The sequence below is a fragment of the Silurus meridionalis genome, chromosome 23 (assembly GCF_014805685.1).
Source record: "Silurus meridionalis isolate SWU-2019-XX chromosome 23, ASM1480568v1, whole genome shotgun sequence".
In the NCBI taxonomy this organism is placed as follows: Eukaryota; Metazoa; Chordata; class Actinopteri; order Siluriformes; family Siluridae; genus Silurus; species Silurus meridionalis.
Genome location: NC_060906.1, coordinates 10377454 through 10397205, shown reverse-complemented (window position 1 = coordinate 10397205; position 19752 = coordinate 10377454). Strand labels below are relative to the sequence as shown.

The 19752-nt window shown below is 40.4% G+C and overlaps 2 protein-coding genes across 4 annotated transcripts in view; both read right to left on the bottom strand.

Annotated features, from left to right (window-relative positions):
* Positions 1 to 10495, bottom strand: part of dnm3a (dynamin 3a) — a 35876-nt gene extending 25381 nt beyond the window's left edge. For all 3 annotated transcript variants that reach the window (XM_046835935.1, XM_046835936.1, XM_046835937.1), the window contains exons 1-8: positions 9048 to 10495; positions 8630 to 8834; positions 4119 to 4192; positions 3636 to 3785; positions 3330 to 3533; positions 3162 to 3260; positions 1964 to 2124; positions 1647 to 1789 (exon numbers count right to left, since the gene is read on the bottom strand). In XM_046835935.1, the coding sequence (XP_046691891.1) occupies positions 1647 to 1789; positions 1964 to 2124; positions 3162 to 3260; positions 3330 to 3533; positions 3636 to 3785; positions 4119 to 4192; positions 8630 to 8793 (995 nt within the window). In that variant the 5' untranslated portion in view covers positions 8794 to 8834; positions 9048 to 10495. The remainder of the gene's footprint in view (positions 1 to 1646; positions 1790 to 1963; positions 2125 to 3161; positions 3261 to 3329; positions 3534 to 3635; positions 3786 to 4118; positions 4193 to 8629; positions 8835 to 9047) is intronic.
* A 935-nt stretch (positions 10496 to 11430) lies between these two features.
* mettl13 (methyltransferase 13, eEF1A lysine and N-terminal methyltransferase) lies at positions 11431 to 19744 on the bottom strand. The gene is given in 9 exon segments (XM_046835938.1): positions 11431 to 11744; positions 11912 to 12043; positions 14422 to 14634; positions 15824 to 15997; positions 16080 to 16269; positions 16836 to 16882; positions 16885 to 17034; positions 17115 to 17850; positions 19288 to 19744. Coding segments are annotated over 9 exon segments (2082 nt in total). The 5' UTR covers positions 19441 to 19744; the 3' UTR covers positions 11431 to 11457.
* Between the last annotated feature and the right edge of the window lie 8 nt (positions 19745 to 19752).

The following is a 19752-nucleotide window of genomic DNA, read 5'->3' as shown; positions in this document are numbered from 1 at the left end:
GTTTTGTAAGTGGAGCAGCTCCACAGTTCAGTGCATTGATATTATATGTACAATGGAGGGAAAAAGCTTTAGTGGTAGATTACAGTTTTTCTCAGTTGCTTTGGAGCGTTTTTTCATATCATCCTTAATATTTGCAAACCAGTAAGTTGCTTTTTTAAAACAATTTGTACAAGTAGCACAATCCATTGGATTTCTTGCAAAAGCCTGTGTTTGTGTCAATGAACATTGAATTGCCTTCAGACGCTGCACAGTTTCAGTATATTGGTATAAATTATGGTTTCAATTTTTCCAGAGATTGTAAATCTGTTTTTTTTGCTCTGTCTGTATATGCTCACCAATTGAAGGCTCACAAGATTCACCTTTAACCTATTTTGTAGAACCAGTTGATGATTGGTTGATCCGATGCCGTACACTCGCCTTTATTAGTGACATTCAAGATTCGTCTGCACAATTCATCAATTCAAGAAACATTTACCAAAAAATGTTTAGAGAGAAATTGTTACAGCCAAGTTCGAATGGCAAAACACATGTCTTGCGCTCTGCACACACTAATACATCTGAGTGAGACTTTTTTATGCCTACGGAGGAAGAAAAGTTTATTTGGTCTCGGACATACTTAAAAATCCATTTTCAAGAAAAGCTAGACATCGTAAAAAGTGGTCAGCCAATCCTGAAGCTGAAGGTTTGTTCACCACTTCCAGACCAGAGAATACGAGCAGTACCACTGACTTACAGCCTCTGAGGAGCGGTGCACATTATGAGTATGCATCTCTGGTGAGTAGGTTGTATTTTGTTTACACTTTTAATGTTTTGGTCATGTTATTAGACAAATATTGATTCTGAACTGCTCCTGATGATGTAGGTGGCGCAGTTGTGGTTGTAGTGTAGAGGTTTGGAGTCTTAACTGGGTTTCTTGCTGTAGTAAAATGGTATTCACCCTCAATACGTGAAATTATTCTCTCTCTGTAATTCCACGCGTTGTTATATTGCGTTTTTGTACAGTATTGATGGTTTCTATAATTGTGACGTGATAGCGGTGGTATTAAGAGGTGGATTAAGTCGAGTAAGTCCCTACTGAAGGCCCGGGTACCAAATGCACGGCCCGCCAATGGTTTTAAACTTGTTCTGATTGCCATTCGGTGGTTTCTACTTATCACCAACATACAATTACACCGCAAGCAAAACATTTAGAGAGGAATAAATGATGAAAGAAACTCCCGATTCGAACTCGCCACAACACCCGTGACCTCATCTGCACGATTTTTTTTTAAGTAGTTATAAAAAGGTTTTGGGCTCATTACAATTTTAATAAATATCAATCAGTGTTTGACAAAATATAGATTGGTGTGCTGAGAGTGACAGAGTCTTTCCACATAAACTCAGTTGATTAAGATTCTTGTGACCAAAATTATAATAGGAACATTATAGCCATAATAAATCATAGCACTTTGAATACTTAAGTAAATTTGAAGGCAAATACTTTAGTACTTTTACTCAAGTGAAAGTTTAAAGGGAGCACTTTTTCTTTTGTATCTCTACTTTAACTCAAGTACATGGTTTGTGTACTTCGTCCACCACTGGATTTGTGAATGTTTATATGAATCTGTTTATACTGTATTACATCCTGGTTGTATGGAGTGACTCACTGCATCAGTGCTTTGGTCTTGCGTGAGTGGTCATCAGGGTTCGTGTTTTTGTATTCCTCAGCCTCTTTATCCAGTGAGAATAGCTGAGACTGCAGTCGGTTACGGAACGCCGGAAGTGTGTCCCGAATGTGATTGGTCAGTTGCTATGGATACAAAACAGGTAACACAACTTATATATCCACACAGGGATTCGTTTAAACAGACCTGTATGGCATTATACATTTGCAGCAGTAACACTGACAATCTGTTCTAACTATTCTAGTATTTATACACCAGTATATACTGTATGTACAGAAATCTCTTTCTCTGTCTCTCACTTGGTTGAGGACCTTCTGCAGGTAAGGTGTGCCCATGCGGTCGGCCATGTGCTTGTAAGCTGGATGAGACTGGAAAAACACCCGCTCTGCAGCGATGGCTGCACTGATGTCCTTCTTCCCCTCGATGTCCTTCTGAGAGCGATTAACCACTCCAATATAACCTACACCAATCCCAAATAAATACACACACAGTCTTAGGAATAGTATAATTATGCAAATTAAAAAACAACAAAAGAAGAGACAGCAAGACTAGAAATAATAATATAACCCAGCAAGAGGAAATCTATACAATAATGTAAAACTGAAGCCTATTTAGAAAAAGTGTTCAATCTGCATGGAAAATAGAAAGGAGAATGAATGACGTGTGTGTGTGTGTGAGTGTGTGTCTAATTCATTAAACTGCAAGCACGAAGCATGAACGCCCAGCACCTGGCCTTGCTTTAGCTGCCAATGAGAGCACGGCCTACACTGCTTGGCACCAGTTCAGTTCCTATAGGCAGCTCTAGCTGTAACCTAAACCCTGTGGCAGCGAAACTACAGGAAGGGAACTTGTCTCATATCAACACTATGACCTCATACAGATTTACTTACAGCTAAAAAGCTTCCCACACAATGCACATGTCCACACATGTCCATACTCATATGACAATAAATCAATAGTTCCGGTAACAAAAAATCGACATGCATCGATAGACACCGATCAGGCATAACATTATGACATGATAACATTATAATTGGGGAAGTGAATAACGCTGATTATCTCTTCATCATGGCACCTGTTAGTGTGAACATTATGTCCTCAAAGTTGATGTGTTAAAAGCAGGAAAAATGGGCGAGCGTAAGGATTTGAATGAGTTTGACGAGGGACAAATTGTGACGTCTAGACGACTGGGTCAGAGCATCTCCTGCAGCTCTGGTGGGCTGTTCCTGGTCAGCAGTGCTCAAAAGTGGTCCAAAGAAGGAACAGTGGGAACCGGCGACAGGGTCATGGGCAACCGAGGGTTATTGATGCATGTGGGCTGGTCCGTGCTGTCCGATCCAACAGACGAGCTTCTGAAGAAGAAAAGGGGACTAATACAATATTAGGCAGGTGGTCATAATGTTATGCCTGTTAACCGTGTATAATGTAGTTTCGCACGACTAGCCTCTTTTAAGAATTCGCCTAACCCTAGTTCCAGACGGATTAAGCACAATGTACCTCTGCGTAAGGGTAGTACCCGGTTCTCCAGAATGTCTCTGGCATCCGTCCCCTCATCCATCAAATCGAGTTTAGTGATGACGCCAATAGTCCTCAGACCTGAGAAACCAAAAATCATGAGAGGGTGAAAAAAAAAAAAAAAGAAATGTACAAAATGTACATTCTTACCTTGTGGATCGACATCTTTGGCCAGTTTGAGGGCATCTGAGTTGGTCAGGTCCATGTTTGCCGGTGTGACAGCCAGGATGAGGCAGTTTTCCCGGCAAATGTACTGCATGATCATGTCTCTGATCTGGTATTCGATGTCTGGAGGTTGATCCCCTACTGGAACCTTAGTGATGCCCGGCAAGTCTACCAGTGTCAGGTTAAGCACTGAAAGAAAACTCTCATATTAGAACACACTCATATGTTGTAATTATTAATCAAAGAAAGCAGCGTTTTAGAAAATGAGAGTTGATAAGGTGACGATTGTACCGTATGGTGAGTAAACACGAAGGTTGATGGGAATGGATGAAATGCCTTTATTGGCTCCTGTAACTCTGTCCGTCTCTGCTTCGATCTCGCGTCGAACCTCGTCGAAGTTCGTGAACTTCCTTCCTTTACAGTGCAGGAACTCGCCATACTCTAGAAGGAGAAGTGAGAAAGAAAGACGGGAGAGACGGATCGTAACAGGAGAAAAACAAAGGCTCGATTTCACAAATGATATAATAAAAATGTCTTTTTGAACTTTTCATATACTGACACGAGTCTTTCTATCGAACAGTTTATGGAAAAAGACGAGGACACACTGACCCCAAGTGGTTACCAAAAAAAAAAGACATACAATCAGACCTGGACTTTCTCTTCATAATAAAAACCTGATTAAAAACAGTTCACTCCATCACAAGTGAGGATGTTTGCGCATACTGTACATACTATATGCGCATGTACTGTACGTAGGTATAGGTGCGTATCTACCTGAGCCTCCGCTGATTAGCTGTAACACAAGTGGTCTTCGAGTGACAATCCCTGAGCCTCTTGGTAAGAAATCCCTTAAAAAAAGAAAATAAATGAATAAATAAATAGACAGTCATTTAAGCCATACACACACCACTGAACCAGAGCCAGTAGAGACAGCATTCTTAGACAAGGCCGGGCCGTGGTGAAACTGTAAACCTAATAACTCTCCCTCCCTATACCACACACACACGTATTACCCTCCTGACTCCATATATACTATGCACTAAGAACATGAGAAAGAGATCAGAGAACATTCTTACAGAGGTTAAGGATAGATTTCCTTAAAACCAATGCTATTTACACATTTACACTGATTCACAATGTCATTTCGGCAAACGGACTCAAAGCAATTAAAGGGCCGACAATGGTTCTCCGGAAGTCGAGAGACGTGAGTTCACATCCTCTCAATCATAAGCTTGAAGGAGCATAAAGGAAACAGTCCACCCTGAACCTCTTCCCGATCAGCCTTTACAATGAACCTGATCTTTGATTGTGCAAACTGAAGATTTATTTACCATCAGCATGTTGGTTTATTTTTATTTTGGCTAACGGTTTCCTTATTATCCCCATGATGCCCTTATGATGCCCTGCGATAGTGGCGCTTGATGCAGAAGCACTTAATTTTTCTTACCGCCTGTATCTGCTCTGACCGCACACAAAACTTTGCTGTATTTTCTCAAATATAGGGGAACCACTAAAGGGCATTCACAGTGTTAAATATTGTCCAGTGAATCGTTTAGCGAAATTGAAAATCTTTAGAAATGAGAGAACTGTTAGAGAAGTGAAGAAAAGAGTGCAGGCAGGGTGGAGTGAGTGAAGAAGAGTGATAGCAGGAGTGATTTGTGATAGAAGAGTATCTGCGAGAGTGAAAGGGAAAGTTTATAGGACTGGGGTGAGACCTGTGATGTTGTATGGTTTAGAGACAGTGGCATTGAGTAAAAGACAGGAGGTGGAGCTGGAGGTAGCAGAGCTGAAGATGTTGAGGTTTTATTGAGAGTGACGACGATGAACAGGATTAGAAATGAGTTTATTAGAGGGAGAGCGCATGATTGAGCTGGTTTGGACATGTGCAGAGGAGGGACATGGGGTATATCGGTAGGAGAATGCTGAGAATGGAGCCGTCAGGAAGGAGGAAAAGAGGAAGGCCAACGAGGAGGTTTATGGACAGTGGGGTATGGAGATGGATGATCCGCTGTGGCGACCCCTAATGGGAGCGGCCGAAAGTAGAAAATAAAACATTTACTGTGGTTCGTGGTGGAGTTTTATTTTTTTATCATCATTTGCACCTTCTGGACCCATACCATCATTTATCATTGCTAGTGATTGTAAATAGGCCACTTATGCACTTCTGGTTAGATGCTCACTGCATTTCACAGACTCTGGACATGTACTCAATAAAGTTGAGTCTAATCTAATCTAATCTGTAATGGCATGGCAAATGCGGGCACGGTCATGCCAATAAGAGCTATATAATACATCTTTTGTTCATGATCATCATTATATTGGCTTTGGGTGATACATATTGGTGTCACAAAAAAATGAATAGAAAAGGGACTAAAAAACACACCCAAATGTTTATGTTTTATAAGCATTTTGGACTCTCTTATAGGTTCGACACACGTTTTCGGGTGGGTGTGCTGACGCATTAGTTTGAAGCGAAAAAAGAACCGCGTTCGTTTCGGGTCGAATTAAAAGCAGGCTAGTCTGGAATGGCATCAGCGCTCACCAGCTTGCTCTGATATATTCCCTGTCATATTGTTCAGCAATGACTTTTGAACCATGTCAATAGTTCTATCCTTGTTTGACAGGTGATAACTGATGTATAGTGTTTTTCATGAAACTCTACCACTATTCAAATACGAAACCAGGTCAGACTAGGTCTGAGCAGTGCTTAATCAATTCCACAAAGAAAGTGCCCTGGGCATGAATATATTTCATTCCGTCGCTGCATTTGAAAATAAACAACACAAAAAAACCCGAGCACACTTATAGGTCTTTCCTCAGATTATCACTATGTAGTGTATTATTTTATAGAGTGCACAAATTGTGCGATTTGTGGCTCTGCAACAGCGATTCAGGCGATGATGCAGGGTGTGTGAAGCTAAATCAGAAACACAATCTGAAATAGCGAGGGAACCTCCCACAGGAGCAGGCCCAGTTAAACGCATGAGGGACGTACGGAAATGTCAGAATGAAGGTATAATATCTTAGCTGGCTCACAAGTAAATATATCGAGGTTCAAACAGCCTTCGTGTACAAGTCCCTCACTCGCGATTGACCGCGGCACATCCGCATTCCTCCTCCACAATGTGTCTTATTATTAGCCTCGACTCCGTTCGCTCTCGTCACTTGCCCGTGACCTCGACGTCGAGACAGTGACAACGCTTCTATTCAGATTTCCGTACCTCTCTTTTTGGCTCTAAATGCTGCTCCTACACTCCAGACCCAACACTTTATGAGCTTTTCAAATCTTTAATGAAGAGAGATTTTAAAATTCAAATATAAACCCATCTATACTTCCTCTAAGCAAAACATTCCTTCCCTTTCATCACTATTTCTTCTCATCTCCTTCAGCATCTCGTGGACCCTCTCGTATCCGCAGGCCTTAATCAACAGTAGGCAGGGACAGATGGCTTGTGGTGCTGATGCACAAGGATTTTTCCATCGCTATGGCTACATCTTCCAGTCCTTGCATGTGTAGCGCAAATAGTCTCGTCGGATGTTAAATGATCGGTAACTGATCATTTCACTGGTTGTAAAGTGCTTGAAGGCTCCTCCTGGAACACCATGAGGTTATAATGACACACAAGTCAATCACAGGTCACCATACATTCATTCGTACTCATTCACACCTACTGTAGTGCCGTGTTTCTGGAAGGTGGGAGAAAACTGGAGAACCCCGGAGACAAACAGTGTGAAACGCGAAACAGCTCGTTTTAGTGTCACTAATCTATTTGTAATTGCATTCCATACACGTTTGGGATTGCGTTTTCTCTCCCACACAGCCGGTTCCATATGAGTCGTCTAGCTGCTATGACACGCACGTACAGTACACGCGCCTGAGAACCTACTCGAGTCAGAGATAAGACTTCAGCTTCTGCTATGTGTCGTCTAATACAAATAACCTTCACCTCACTTCCCAGCTCTTAAAACCGAGAACGACAAACAATAGGCTGGATTTTTCCACCAACAATCCAGGTTTCCTGTGGACAGGCCCGAAACACACTTGGCAAGAGCGCATCTTCCGTAGAGCAGCTGTACTTCTCCTCGAAGCAAAGAAACATGGACGCAATGGTACAAAGAACATTTCAAAATCTAAATGGATTGTCTGTTCAAGTCAATCGGTTGGTTTACCGATTCAAGTAATTCATCGAAATGCTTCGGATTCTGAATCTATCCCAAGAAACGCCGCACACACCTGAGACGGTGCATTGCACAAACACACATTTATTTCACTCGTTCACACACACTGGCAATTTCACATGGCCACTCTGCCTGATGGCTCACTTTTGGGATGTAGGAAGTAACAGTCTATTTATCTCTATCTATATGAATATACAATAAACACTATGTGACTAAAAGTAGCTTCATGCCTTCTTAATGAACATCTAGATTTATTCCTCTTTTGCTCTTATAATAACCTAATCGATTTCGGAGCATGGATGTGAGGAGTTGTGATCATTCAGCTACAAGAGCATTAGTGAGAATAGGTACTGATGTTGGTGAGGTGGTCCGAGGTTCAATCAGTGTTCCAGTTTGCCCCAAAGGTGTCAGGGCTCTGTACAGGACACTCGGGTTCTACCACTCCAACCTTAACATACCATGTTTCAATGGAGCTCGCTTTGTCTAAAGGGGAACTGTGATGCTGAAACATGTGCATGTCATTTGCAGGGAACATGTAAAGCTGCAACATACAAAGACATTCTATGCAAACAGAATGGGAAAAAACACACGTGAGTGTGATGAGTGTCCACAACCTCTGAGCACATATATGATATATAATATATGATTTATCAGGTGGTTGTGGGTTCGAGTCCCAACCATAGTGCTCCGCCATAGACGGTCCCAAGCACGGCTACTAAAAGTCGAAGGGTTGCCACATCCATTGGTTTTGAACAGATGTATGGGAAAGTCTTGAAATCCTTAATAAGTCTATCTACTGTGTTATCTGAAATAAAAGCTACATCGTGCATGTTGAACGTGTACGTTTTCTTCAACACTGTACACGTCTGATGAAATTCAGCTGTAAAATCTCGTTCTCTCGCTCCGCACGAACATCTCCTTGGCTCCTAAACGTTGCACTTGGCAGGAGAAGGAGATGAAGAAGCGACTGCAGACTACAGATGAGTGCAAGACCCCCTGCACCTGTTGCCACCACACAGCGCATCCTGCACCATCCTGCTCACATCAGAAACCTTCCTGGATACAAAAAAAACACCTCCAAGCAGGACAGTGAGATCATCACTTACCTGCCTACGAAGTTCTCCAGGACGGAGGACTTGCCCGCACTTTGTCCTCCCACCACGGCGATCTGCGGCAGATCCAGACTGCAGCTCCTTCCGAGGACACCGAATGCCTCGTGGAGTCTGTTCACCAGAGGAATGAGATCCTGCATACCCTGGTTCCCCATCATCACCACCAACTCCACCACCACCACCACCAAAAAAACCTCACCTATGGACAAAACCATTCAAATGGAAAACTATGGGGGAAGTGTATGGAGGAAAGGCACTTAATACTGTACCTAAAGCGGGTTTGTTTGGTATTAATGCGTCTGTTTATACTAACTTCAAGTCCATTTGGTCCGTGAAATACTTAACACCTAGTTTGATACGGTCTTATTGTATTAATTTTATTATAAATATATATAAAGGTCTGTTAGCTTACCTCGCCTTTTCGCCTGTCACACTCCCAAAGCTTAGTATCCACTTCTGGACGGAGAAAGTTAGCAATTCTACAACTGGTTTTTTTTCCCAACACTACAATACCGATAAAAGAAGCAAAAAACAATTCCTTCACAGATTTAAAAGTCTTCTGGGCTGAACCCGGTTCGGTCCGGGTGCTTTCTCTCCCTCTTCTCTCTCTGTATGTCTCTCAGCTGGAACACTGACAGTTAACGGTACAAATCCGCGCATGCGCACACTGCCTTTCAGAGATAGGCAATACAGTACAGACTTACTCTCTCTCTCTCTTTATAACCTTTAAGTGACTTAATACACCGTTTATACGGCTTAGTATTCAAAATATGGCTATTTTAAACATTTATAAGATTTTATATGACAGGAAAAGTGCTACAGATGTTTTTAGTGATACAGATTGACTGTGTGTACAGAATTCAGTAAAAATAGACTGAGGCACACTGGGAAGAGTTTTTGTGACTCCACAAATAGTTTGACATGTCTTTACTTGATGGTGTTCTTGTGTGTTATTGCATAGATCATTTAAAATCGAAGAAGTTTGTTATTTGATTACTGTATTATATAAAATCATTCTAATAGAAACATCTGTTCGCGTGTTTATTTATGAAGTCATTCAGTCAACCAATCATGTTGTAACAGAGGACGTATACAATCATGCAGATACAGGCCAAGCGTTCTAACGACGGAATGATGTGAAAGTATGAGAAGTGTGATTTTTTTTTACTATGGCCTGGATGTGCAGAAGGGCTGGTTTGAACAATGGTCTTGACTAAGTAACTTAGATAATCACTCTTTACAACTGTGGTGAGAAGAAAAGCATCTAAAAACCACAAAACACATTAAGCTTTGAGGAAGTTTGGATCCAAGAGCAAATCGAGTAATCTGCAGTCATCCAAGAGCAAAAATCCAAGGCTATAATAAGCACTGACCAAAAATAGACAGGTAAAAGTCTACTTTGGGTTAGTCTGTGCCTATGACGGTCTCAATCTGTTGTTCATGTCTGACAGAAGTGTTAACCGGTTTTTAGATGTTGCAGCTCATCCACCTCAAAGTTCTTGTGCATGGTGAGATGCTTTTCTGCTCATCATGGCCCTAAAAAGTGATAATGATTTATTATATCCTTCCATGCAGCTAAGAATAATCTGGTCATTGTCCTAAATCCTTTATGAACAATACATCTTTCCCCATAGAATAGTCACCCAGTGTGCGTTTTTATTTAGTTTTCCATTCAATTCTGTCATTTGTGAAGTTTATAGTTCATAAAAATCACACTCATGTTTTAAGTCACTTAATCTTAATGTGAATATTAACTCAAGTTCTTGAACTGTACCTGCAACATATTGTTGTGCTGCTGCCACACTACAGGAAAACTACAGAACTAAGCAGGTGTACAGGTGTTCCTATTAAAATGGACAGTGTATATAATGAACATGTAATAGCACAGTTAAAACAAATACACAAACCAACTTTTGTCAGTTCATGTAAAATTGGCAGTTTTTCCATTTCCTCACATTAATACAAATGAGTTCCTCAAACTAAAACTAAATAAAGCTGGTGACTAAAGTCTAGGCTTGTGGTAATACACTGTACCACTTTTCATTAAGATTTATTCAAATGCTTTCATACAAAAATATTGTAAAATTAAGCAGGACACAAATTCAAACCCGAACCATCTGGATGGCAGTCCAAAGCCGTAGCCGCTCACCACTTCTCCCCCAGTGGATCGGCTGGAGGCCTTCACTCGGCTGCAGTGGCCTACAAAGCACATCTACAGTATAAGATCTTCTGTAAAAGGGCATCTGCTTCTCTGCATTAGATATAGACAACATCTGTAAAAGGGCACCTGCCCTGTGTTCACTAGACAGATAAGCGACTTTTTTTTGTTGTTTTTTTTTTTTACCAAAAAAAAAAAAACATTTAAAAACTGTCATCTTTTTCCCCAACTGATTCATCCTATCTAAAAAGCAAATGATTCATGAATTGCCTTTTTAAAAAAAAAGAGTAGGAGGTGCTGAGCAGTTTCAATATCTAGTGCAGAGCTCATTTCTGGGCCAGAAAAATGTAAACAGAAGCCGGAAATTACCCAGATGCACTGCATTGCAGCATTTTATATGCTTTTTAAACGATATTGTTCATTAGATGATTTTTATAGGTCTGAGGATGAATTACATATTATACAGTATATTATAATTACATATTATACAGTATATTATAATTACATATTATAGTCTGCATTTATATGCATGGAAAAATACAGGCACAAAATGAGATCAATGTTGTTGGAAAAAGATCTCGTTTTGACAATTAAACATGATCTACGTTTGGGTTTAAACCACGTGGATTTCATTTAAGCACACATACGGGCCCCGACAGCCCGTTCAAGCTACTCGCAAGTCTTTCAGCATTGCAATAATGTCTATTTGAGGTTTAAAGGGAGCATTGTGGCTCTGCAGTGTCCCCTGCAGGTGTTTGGCTGTCTGCTGTAGCTCTTTTGGGATGGTGTTTGGTTTGTCTCGTTCACCCCCAGTCCGGGAACACAGCAGCACCTCGTTTACTTCACCCTCAATGGGACGAGAGAGAACACTCGGGAACGCGTCCTGCAAACGCTCCAACACTGACTGCCTCAGAGCTGAGTCACGACACACCAAGTTTAACATAAACACTCCTGAGATGGAAGGAAGAGTAAGACAGAGACAGGAAAAAGAGAGAAAGAGAGAGATAGAGTAATGCTTAGCATAATCGCTGTGGAGCACAAACACGTTCTATAGCTCAATAATACTAATAATAAATACTTTAAAAGAAAAAGAGAGGTCTGATGTGGAGCTCGCACACCTCGAGGAGTTAACAACTTGCAGACTTTCTCCAAAAGGGATGTTTCTACAAAGGCAGGCGGAGGGCAGCTCATGCCCAGGGAGCGGTCTTTACTGTCAACATCGAACATGATGACATCATAGGAATGTCCCCCTATAAATAGAGATGGAATGAGGAGCGGGAATGAGGAGGGGTCTCCTGGCAGTCAATATGAGGTACAAGAATTTGCATGACTTAAAACACACACACACACACACCCACACCCACACACATACACACACACACACACACACACACTAGGGATAACCCCGAACTCCTGGTTCTATGATAATGCTGTACATAAAAATGTGAAAAGAAAATACGTTTTTAATAAACATATATATATATATATATATATATATAAAAAACACACCTCTCTTTGCTCATTATCTTCTCTTGGATCGCTTACAAAATTACATCGCCATTCAGGGACAGGCATATATATATATATATATATATATATATATATATATATATATATATATATATATATATATATATATATATATATATATATTTTCTGTTCTAAAGTAATTCTGTAAACAATTTTTTGATTGTTTTTTGATGCATCGATGTTGCGCTGTATTCAAAGCGCAGACGCACGGGCAATTCAGCCGATTTCATTTGATTTTCCGACACGTGAAATGCAATGAAATTGATGACACAAATGGACAGGGACACTTCTAAAATATAAACATGTATACACACACTCTGGCCATAGAAATTAGCTATTGTATTAGAAATTCAGTAGATATTAGAAAGCTTAATCGCATCATAAAGAGATAGCAATCAAAAAAATTTGTACCTGATATTACCATGCTGCAGAGATGGGAAGTAATGAAGTACAAATACTCTCCTACTGTAATTCATCTGGTGTCAGTACTTTTACTTACTTACTTTTACTCATTAGATTTTGACACAAATATCTCTACTTTCTACTTCTTACATTTTCAAACCAGGCTCGTTACTTTAGTTTTAATCTATTTGGTGAATTTTTTCCTTCTCACTGCGCACTGTTTTCAGACCATCAGCCTATTTCCTGTCATTGCGCGGCTTTTTCAATCTACCACTGGTGTATAATTTCCTGGCTCTCACACACCACAGATGTAGGCTAGTTTATGAAGCTCACAACCAGCAGACAACAAGAAGTATGGAGGTAAAGTGTATGAGACAGAGGGAGTCATTGATGTAAACATAAAACAGAGACATTCCTGATCTCCTGATCATCATCATCTTTTCTCTGCTTGTGTTCTATATGGTGGTTGTTCAGCTTTTATACATTCATTAAGCTAACAACATTTTTCATTCATTTTGTATTAATATATTAATTTATTATAATTTTTATTTAAAAAAATAAAGGGAGCGAAATTAAAAACTTTAGTGCAACACACGTTTATTCGTGATGTCTTTTCTTTGCTCAGATATAAAAAATTAATTAAAAAGCTCCACCGAAAAATCATTTTTAACCTGTAAACATTTGTTTTACTGATGTTTACTGTCTGTCTTTTTTGATCGTACAGATAAGAGAAATACATAATTTGAATATGTAAAGGGTCTACTTTTATTTGTATACACTCATAATAACAACAAAATGTTGTGCTTTTGTAAAGTAAAGAAAACAGACAGGGGCACTTTCTACTGTCTCCTTCATCTCTCTTCACAGACACACAAATAAAACACCCTGAATCGCAGTGAATATTTGCCTCACAGACATAATAAATATATGTATAGAAAGCTCTCGAAATGTCTAATTTTAAATCAATATAAAAAAATATTTTCTGATTGTGTAATCTGTATGAAAGTTATAAGAGGTGCAGTTTCTCCGGTATCACCATATTAACCGTCCGTGTGGAAACATAGCAAAGGTTCCGTTTTGTGTCCTGATAATTTATGTAATTTAAAACACCATTAAAAACATTTACAAGAATAATTTGTCTTTATGCTCTATGATGAGTTTGGTTTTAGGGATAATAAATAATCGTTTGCATAAAGCTTCAATATTTGTCCAACATACCCATGCTGATCAGAGTATTAAAAAATTGGAAAGTGTTCATTTAAAGTACATTTAGAGCAGCGCGATTAAATATTTCAATCGATTGATGGCCCTAATATTAATATGATGTGAGGTCCAGTTACCAGCGTGACACTAAAACTGGTAGTAATAATGGCTACTTTTTACTTAAGTACATTTCAGAGCCCAAACTTCTTTACTTTAACTTGAGTGGAAAAGTGTAGTCAGTACTTCAACTTTTACCGGAGTCTTTTTTAAACATGAGTATCTGTACTTCTACTTAATTGAAGGATGTGTGTACTTTTGCCACCTCTGCCATGCTGTGAAAACACTGGTTGGAAGTGTCAACAATTGCGAATGGTACCACTTAAGCACCATTTAGTTTACTTTACTGTTTTCCAGATACTCTCAAGTATATTAGTACCAAAAGCGCAAACATTTGAAGAAGAAAAAAAAAATGATGAAGGGAAAAAAACCTTACCCTTACTCTCCAAGGTGTTGATGTGTTCTAGACCATCTCCCAGGGTTACCTTCAGTCTATCGTCAGGCTGGAACCCGAACCAGGTTTTTGCCATCTCCAGTACAGCTGGGTCGAGTTCCACAACCTCCACCAGCACGCCAGGCACAAAATCCCGTATGAACTGGGGCAGCCCTCCACCGCCCAGCCCCACCACCAACACTGATACCTGACGGTCTGTGCAACACAACAAAATATCAAATAATATCAATACCAATTTGAAAGCAAGAAATATTTGTATAATTACTATTAATACTGAAAATTCACATAGGCCAGATAATAAATTTATATTACAGAACAAGAGCATTCCTAAAAAAAAAATCTGTTTTCTCTCTTTCTCTCGCTACACATACTCTCGAGTTACCACTGATCCCGTCTCCTCCTGCTCTCCGGCCTTGCCTGATCCGTCCTGATGCCCTACTTCTATTCTGAGCTTTTTTCACCTGAAAATCACCCGCTCAGGCTGCTGCTGCTGAGGAGGCTTTTACACGGACATCCTAACGATCATCATGAGATTACTGTAGATGGTAGAGTGTAGAAGACATAAAGATAGCAGTAGATGATCATCCTTGGACAGCATCAGGACTGCAATTGCAACTTGCACTCTAGCCATTGAACAATGAATCATTTCTGTTCAATACAGTAGACTTTACGTTTATAATGAAATAGTTAATGAAGTCGGAAATGATGCTCATTGGTTCCTGTTAAAACAGTTTTAGACTTATACAGTAAGAGAAGAGAAATTCATCTCAAGCTTGCTTCTTCCTGTTTTCTCAGGGAGTATTTCCTCTGGCTTGCTCAATAAGGATATATTTATAAGTTAAAAATTGATATCTGGAATTGACTTTTGCCACTAAGCAGCATTTCTGACACAAACTACAACATTTAAATTGAATAAATATTTTCTATACAATAAAATCCCAATAATCCCAATTTCCAATAAAGATGAACAGAGTAACATTTATGATTTAGACGTTGCTTTTGCAGTCCTTTCCAAAAATGCTCTAATTTTCCCTCGATTCACATTATAAAAGTTCTATGATACAGGATATGACACAATACAAATACTACACTTGTACCATAGCAACATTATGAACAATTAAGGTTGATAATCACCTGCGTCATCAGTTCATATTCCTATTCTTTTACTTCACTGACTTTCACCTTGCTCATTGTTCACTGTGCTATAATATCAGAACACACACTCGGCGCTTCAGGGTGAATACCGGGTAATAGTGCATGTATGGAAATGAATTCATAGCACTGTCATAGTTCTATCATAGTTTCATCAATGCTTCTTTTGAGCTCAAGGCCTAAAAATAATTACACTGCACCACTTTTCTGCCTACCCACCACAAAAGCATACCTTTATTACTGACGGCCTCCTTTCCCAACATGGCAAAGCCTGCGATCATCACCTCGTGATGAGTACAACAGAGAAACCCTCGATCTACAGTGTGATTCTTGTTAACCGAAGCTGGAGTTTCAGCAGTGGGAGCCTTCGATTTCTTTTTGCTCTTTTTTTTCTGCACAGAACCAGCTGGAAAAAGCACAAAAAAAAAATCAAGTACAAGATCTTCGAGAAATGTCTTCTCTCTCACACTGGTAATACAAGTGCTCACTTGTAGAAGTGGATCGTAGGCGGCTTTCCGACTGCACCAGCTGAGTGTTATTCATGAAGATCAATCTACGGTAGATATGACCGTCTTCTCCTCGGACATCTTCAACAGAATACTCGCCGGTTAGGGTACTGATGCCTCGGCCCACCACCTCCCTCCAGCCCAGGTCACCTCCAACAGACAAAAACGGCACCTGCAGAGACAGGAGTCAGCATAGAAATTATAGAACTAATATACTAAAAACTTATTATAAATATAGTAGCAACTAAAGCTTGACCAATAGTGGATTTTACTGATAGCAAGGTCGGATCGTACTTGCCGATAACCGATTAATCAACCAATAGTTTTAAAATGGATAGTGGATTTAAAAACAAACAAACAAAAAAACACCATGTAAAATAGTACTGAACTTTGTTACAAAAATAAAAAGAAATGTAATTTCAATGCTCTGGACTTTTAAAGATGGACATTATAAATTGTGACTCTATTTATGTGAAATTGTAACATTTTAAAGTAAGATTACATTTGTACCATGAGCTGAATTTAATAAATGCGTGTCAAAACAAACAGCACATGGTGTCAGTGACTCGCCTCTAGAGGCCACTCTCGTACTGTACGATGCATCCCGGAAAAACTATCGGCATGGATTTTTAATGCGAGCCGTTAGTTCCAGCATTCAACTCTCCACGCCGATTAATCTGCAAAACCAAACGGTCTACCTCTAGTAACAAATTCTTTAAAAAATTTAGAACTCTTTACCTGCTGATTGGCTGGCATTCCAGGAGGTGCCAGTTCCATCACCATGGAGAGAGCTCGGACTGGACTGCTTGCATGTCTTCATATTCCTGGTCTCGATGCATTGCAACAACGATCAATCGGCGGAAGTTTGCGCTGGCGGCTAGCTGAGCGCGACCCTCGGCAGAACCGTACAACCAATCGGATTCTCGACCCTGAGGAACTTTACAAAATCCAAAACAAGTATTGGCATTGGAATTAAAAAAGAGTGGCAGAAATAATCATGTAAGAAATGGCTCCTACCAATAAAAATAGCAAAGTGGTTGGCACGGGGTACTTTGGCAGATGGCAGACTGTCCTGCACCGTGAGTGTGTATCGGGGACGACCCGTGGCTGCGTGGCACAGCGTGAGGGAGGATGTGCTGGAAGTATCCGTAGACCCCTTCAGCTTCTGGAGCATGAGAGCGTACGCTTGCCGTTCCTTTACTGCAGCTAAGAGCTCAGCAACCGATGCCAGTCTACACAGGGTACCGTCCTCCCCCTGGCACATCTCCAGCACTTTGAAGGGAGCGGGCTGGCGGAACTTGGTGCAGACTAGAACAAATACAGGAAGTGAGAATGAGGAGTCTGCATTCTGCTGGCTCAGGCAATGAATACGGACAGCAAAGCCGGCTTCAGCAAAATGCTCCACTGCCATCTTTATCACATGCTCTTGGGCGAGAGTCACGCAGACGTAACGGCCGCCCACAGCCAGAACCCGGCCAACCTCGGCCAGCATCCTGCCGGCCACGATGCCCTCCTCTTCCGAGGCCATGGCATCTAGAGTTCCCTTGTCCAGAGCAGCCTGAAAGCTCCCGCTTTCATAACCCGTCTGAGTGGCATCCACCTGATGAAAGGTGAGGTCGGGACGGCGTTGCACGTTTCGCTGGTTCATGTGAGCAACAACCGTCTCACTAATGTCGATGTTGGTTAAGTGGTGGTAGCCGACATCGTAAAGCTGTTCGCTCAGCTCTGAGTTTCCGCAACCCACCACTAAAACCTGAGAAAACCATTCGTTAGAAATCAAACTCCTGTTCAGCAAAACCCTTTGAACACACGTTATAATGTTCGAAATTTGTTTCTGGATACAGTTCTGCTAGATTAACAATTTATAATCCCATCTAGAACAATATATGTTGCCATGTCTCGGAGGTTTTTTTTTTTTTTTTTACCACTACCACCTCTGCCTGCACATTACATTTACTCTTATGGCAATGACAGATGCCCTTATCCAAAGGGACTTACAGTTATCTCAGTTCTATGGCTGAGCAACTGAGGGTTAAAGGCCTTGCTCAAAAGTCCAGCAGTGGTAGCTTCATGGTCCTGGAATATGAACCCATGACCTTGCATTCAGAAGTCCAACATCTTATCCACCGAGCTATCACTTTCCAGTATAAAGGTATTATATCCCAGGCATCCCAGTATTAGAAAACTATGTTACGATTGTTGCAAAAGTAAATCATGAGAAAAAAAACTGAATGGTTCTCCTCAAGCTGCTGCATTTCACTGGTTCTGTACAACCAGCAATGTTGTACAACTCACCACAGCATGATGTACACATTTTTTTTTTTTTTTTGAGAAATAGAACATTTGTACACTGTGCATACCAAAAAAAAAAAAGGTTGTGAGTTCAAATCTCAATCACACCAAGCTACCACTCCAGGGTCTCTGAGCAAGGCCCTTAATCCTTAGTTGCTCTATGAATGAGATAAATGTAAGTCCAATGGCTGAGGGCATCTGCCAAATGTCATAGGTGGATTACCTATTTAGATAAAAAGCATTAGTGAGATCGGGTACTGATGTTGGTGAGAATATTTGGAGTTCAGTAGGTTTTCAAGTTCATCCTAAAGGTGATGATATTTACTTCACACCTACAATCAGTCAGGCTTTTCAGACTTTTATATTGTTTTGTCCTTGAGGCAAAAGTATATGAACCGCTCACCATTACATTCATGTTGTTTCTCCATAGTTAGAACAACATAATTATCATTTACTTCACTTCAATCGAGTTTTATTTGTAAAGTGCTTTTAACAACACCCCAAAGCAGCTTCACGATAAATAAGTGATGAAATATGAATTTATATTTCAGAGCCTATAAGTTTATCCCTAATAAGTGATCCAGTGGACAGAGTGAAAAGGAAAAACTCCTTGAGATGATAAGAGGAAGAAACCTTGAGAGTATATATTAATTATTATAGAAGGGCTCAGTATGCCCTCAGCATTACAACCTCCGTTCACTGGAGGACCAGAAAAGCCGAGACAGTGTCACTGAGTTTTAATAGAGGTCCATGAAGAAAGACATGATTTGTCCAGGTGGATCTCCATATACTTATATACAATCAAACCTCAAGCAGAGCTCCAGTGTATTTATTCAGAGAGTTATTGAGTCTACAGTGTCGGTGTGGAGGAAGTGTGCGCTCATATGGCTGTTATTACCTTCTCACGTGGTTTGATGTACTTGTGCAGCACGCCACACAGGGAGGTGTAGTCCCCATACCACTCAAAGGCTTTTTCTCCCCGTTTGCGGAAAAACCGCTCCCAGTAATCCGCAGAGCTGAACTCTTCCGCTGTTCTCGGCAACAGACTCATCTTACTCACACCCTATTAAATCACTCTTGTTTAAAAAGGAGTCTTCCTTTGATTCTTCTTCTTATTAATCCTGATCACCAGCAGCCCTTCACCATGCAGGACACACACACACAATACTACAATCTACAGCACGCGGATCTCTTATAAGCTTAACGTTACTAATTTCATACAATTATTCTGTTCAGCCTCGAACTGAAATGATCCTGCTTTCATATATATGTTATATTCTCATTTATTCCCCCACATGTCCTGCATCTCAACCCGGACACATTTCTGTGACGGACACGCGACTACACATGGCATTGATTTGAT